Raw genomic sequence first — 4,046 nt, forward strand, 5'->3', positions numbered from 1 at the left:
ACTTAGCAATGTAGAGTGTTTGATTACTGCATGTGGTAAAATTGAGACTGAGTAAGACTAAATGAATGGCTGATGTCAATATTAAAACAAAAATGTGGCAATTGAAGATATTGCTCAGAAGGCACTGAGATTTCTGCAGCATAGTAGATTGGCTTGCAAAAAAATGTGAAAGAAGGATAGTTGGGATTACATTCTGTAATCTCTAGCCCTGGGCCAGTTTAATTTTCTAATACTCTTATTTTCAGTGCAAGAGTATCTATTCCTAATTTTTAAAAGTAATATCACCTTTTCTTTGTCTCCTACCAAAAATCTTTGGGCTTAATTACAGCCTAGGTAATTTAAACAAACAGAAGACCTGGCTATTTTCATTTTCATTTATGGCCCTATAAGCTGTATATGCATTGAATGAGTCAAAAGCTCTGCAAATAAACTACAGATTTTAATGAAGTGAGATTTAATTTACTATTTTTTTAAAAATGTCCTGTTACTCAACTGGATGGTGCAGTATGTCCTGTGGTTCTTAAAAAAGAAGGAGATTAATCAGATTGTTTCCTGTATTTAATATGTTCTTAACTGGTTGCTATGACAATCCTCTTCCATTTTCTTCCTCCCTTGTAGGCTTATCTCTTTTTGATTCTATAGAGGGAGTTTGCCAAGGTAAGAAGTAAGAAGTCTCTCCTTTTATTTTTCTACTTCAAGGATTTTATATTTTGAAAAAATGTTACAGACAAAGACTTCGATTTCCAGTGTGTCTGTTCTTACTCTGCCTTTTAAGATTTACAAATGAAATATGCAGGATTTTAGTCTTTACAAAAGACACAAGCAATAATTTTTCACTTAAGAGAAACTAAATGTTCTTCTTGCCATGAATCAAACCTCTGATGACTATGAAAATTATTTCTTTAAGAACTTACCATAGAAAATTTCACATGTACAGAGCCCACAGTGCCTATACAGGGTGGCTTAAGTGACTATTTTACACAGCTGCCCAACAGGAGTTTCAATGGTGTGCTTATGCAGAGAATCTCACAGAAATCTATTTTTAAAAAGTGCTTGACGAAAAGAACAATGTAGCTGGAAGGAAGAATAAAGCCTGGCTTCACCCTTTGCTAAGCCAGATTTACTTATTTCTTGTTCTCAAATGTTGAAAGTGTGGATACTCTAAAATTTGAAGTGAAGTTTAAATTTGGTTTCTCTGAAAGTTCTTGAAAAAATTTACCTAAATCATTTTATTAACAAAATGCCTTTAACAGGCTTAGGGATCATCTTCTTAAGTGCTGAAAGGATGTGGTTCTGTGGAGAGGTTGCTTGAGGCTTTTGAGAGAAGGGGCAAAAGCAAGAAGAGGTTTAGTCTGTTGTTTCTTGTGTAAGTAGGAAAGGTATGCTGTCAGATTCACAATTCGGAAGAAAGAAAAAAAAATTTTAACAATTTCTTCATCCTTTCTGTTTATAAATCTCAACTGTGCATTTGTATCATTCTTCTCTTCTGCTCTTCTCACATTTCACATGGTCTTTTAAACTCAGAATAAGCTACCCGTTCTTTGTTCTGAAATACTTCTTTACTGTTTTTCTTTGTGATCTTTACCTGATCTTCCTTAGCATCTTCATCTTCAGATCCAACTTCTTCCTTCAGAGGGCTGAGAAATACTGAAAAAGGAAGTAAAATAAATATCATTAAGCATCTAATACAAATGGATTGGAAAGTACGCCTAGTAAACTAAAATATTCTTACACTTACATTTACCTTAAATGCTTCCCTTGAGGTCTGTAGGCCTCGATTTATTTGCTACTTTTTCTGAAGAATGGTTCTTTTCTTGGACTCATTTTTCTAACGTGCCTGTAATCCTCTGCTGAGAAAGACTGGAGTGAGCTCCAAATGAAATTCCAAAATAAAAAAAAAATCATTTAATCTTTCTTCTCTCACCTTATATTTTGCCAGTTCTGGCCCCCAGATGTTGCTCTGATATGTTTCAGAAAAGTATCTATTGTTTTTGTGATGATATGGAGGAACCAATGATCTAGCTGCTCTTAAAACAGCATATGTTTAATATCTCTATCTCAATTCTTCATTATAAGGAGTCTTTTAAGTTCTGTTTGTCTGACAAAAAAGGAAGATATGGCTTGCAGACATTTGGGAGAAAATACACATTAATGCAAAGCCAAAAAGGAATGTTTCTGCATGTTCCTATAGCACTACTAGTTAATCTATGTGTGGATGAATTCGGAGTGTGAGCAGTGCTGCAGGTCTTTCTCAGATATGTTGGAGAATGTTGCATCACAGATATTTCATTTTGTGTTCAAATTGTTCTTCACATTGAGTTTTTCAGACTGGGCATTTGTTCCCAGACTTTTGGTAAATCCAAAAGAAACTTGGATTCCTTCCTCTCGGCTGGTTGAAGAATAAACTATGTTTGTTTTCAGCATGATTTGGAACATCTTTGAGTTACAAATCCTACAAGTCCTAAAACAGTGTCTTACCAATTTTCCTATGTAATCATAACCTGCAGAGCCCCCTCTGGATAGTACCATTTGCCCTTCTGTTAAGTGGCTACTCTCTTACCTTCCCAGGCTGGGTGAGATCCGTGAGGTAGCTACAATATGGCACTAGAGCAAGATAACACCGATGAACCAATGAGCTGTACATGTTTCTGTGAACACTAGTCATTTTGCCATGCTAGAGACTGTATCATAGACTCACACAATCATGGAATGGTTTGGGTTGGAAGGGACCTTTAAAGATCATCTAGTCCAACCCCCCTGCACAACTCTCTTGACAGTTCAGGCACAGGAACAGTAGATTTAAGTTTTTTATTGACACTGTGCTACACAGATAAGCAAAGCACAGTATATTTTATCAATACAGTTTCTTGCCTGTGTCATACAACTGTCCCGTTTTTCTGCTTCAAAGAAAGGCTTGATTTTCTCACAGGTGCTTTCTGTAATTGAAAGGCTCAGATTTGAGAGAACTGTTTTATTTTTCCTTTGCTGTAGTTAAATTACTTAAATTGACACCTTTCAGAATCTATTTCTCCTATTTAAGTGTCCTCTGTGGTAGTTCTTTGTTTCTTGTGTGAGCATTATCCCAGATTTACTGTAGACATTGTAACAAAGAGTAGGCAGCTGTAGCTGTGCTTTTCTAATGTCAAACAATCTCTGTCAGCATGCCTGTTCTTCCTGTATAGATTATTTTTGTTTGTGTTTGATTTTCTGTTCATGGTGGAGCCACAAGGGATATAACACTAGCCCACCTGCAATGTCTAAACCCTTACGTAGTTGAGTTTCTCAGTGTGCCTGTAGAAAACCAAAACATGCAAATCCCATATTGGATGGCTAGCACAAATAAGGTTGGTTTCCACATCGCAGCTTTGAACAATTCTAAGTATTCCTGTCATGTTGCATTTTACATAACATTGCCATTATACATGGAATACATTTAGACATCTCAGAGGTGAACATAATGGATGTCATGATGAGGAATTAGAAACCGTTAGGACTGCTTGCTGGCCCTAGTGAGATCAGAAATACAAAGCATCAATTAATAGCTCTGCCAGTTAGTCTATCATGCAGATCTCAGTAAGGGAGATAAAGCATTTTTGTCAAGGTAACTATCATATCTTCTCTAGGTTGACCTGATAAAAATGCTGTTTACACGCTTCTTCTTAAATGACCTGTATATCTTGCATGCTTGCTTTCTCATTCCTTTCCTAACTGAATTAAAAAAAAAATAAAAATCAAATTTTCTTCTAAAGCAAAGTTTCTCCAGCCTGCACCTAGCTCCTGGAGAGCTGGTGGGTTTATGGCTTTTCTCAGGCTCAGGCTTCTCCTGAGATCTGAGGGCAAGTGGGGAGAAGGGGCAGGACTCCTGCTTTTCTAAAATCTGCTTTGCTAAATTTGGAGTTCTCATGATTTGTGAATCACAGTTTTTTAAATAGATGGAAATTATTCTTGCAGGAGAGGTAGCAGCTCCCACTCCTGCTGTGCTTGCAGGCGAGTGGGAACACAGAGCTGGGAGCTAACTTCCCTCAGAGCCAAGTCAGCAGCCAGAA

General features: G+C 36.8%; 1 protein-coding gene across 1 annotated transcript in view; it reads right to left on the reverse strand.

Annotated features, from left to right (window-relative positions):
• Window positions 1–1,495: 1,495 nt before the first annotated feature.
• ROBO2 (roundabout, axon guidance receptor, homolog 2 (Drosophila)) overlaps window positions 1,496–4,046 on the reverse strand; it is a 623,567-nt gene continuing 621,016 nt past the window's right edge. Inside the window, exon 29 of the mRNA XM_009327889.1 lies at window positions 1,496–1,647. Within this exon, the coding sequence (XP_009326164.1) occupies window positions 1,496–1,647 (152 nt within the window). The remainder of the gene's footprint in view (window positions 1,648–4,046) is intronic.

Source organism: Pygoscelis adeliae, unplaced genomic scaffold (genome assembly GCF_000699105.1).
Source record: "Pygoscelis adeliae isolate BGI_AS28 unplaced genomic scaffold, ASM69910v1 Scaffold14, whole genome shotgun sequence".
NCBI lineage: Eukaryota > Metazoa > Chordata > Aves > Sphenisciformes > Spheniscidae > Pygoscelis > Pygoscelis adeliae.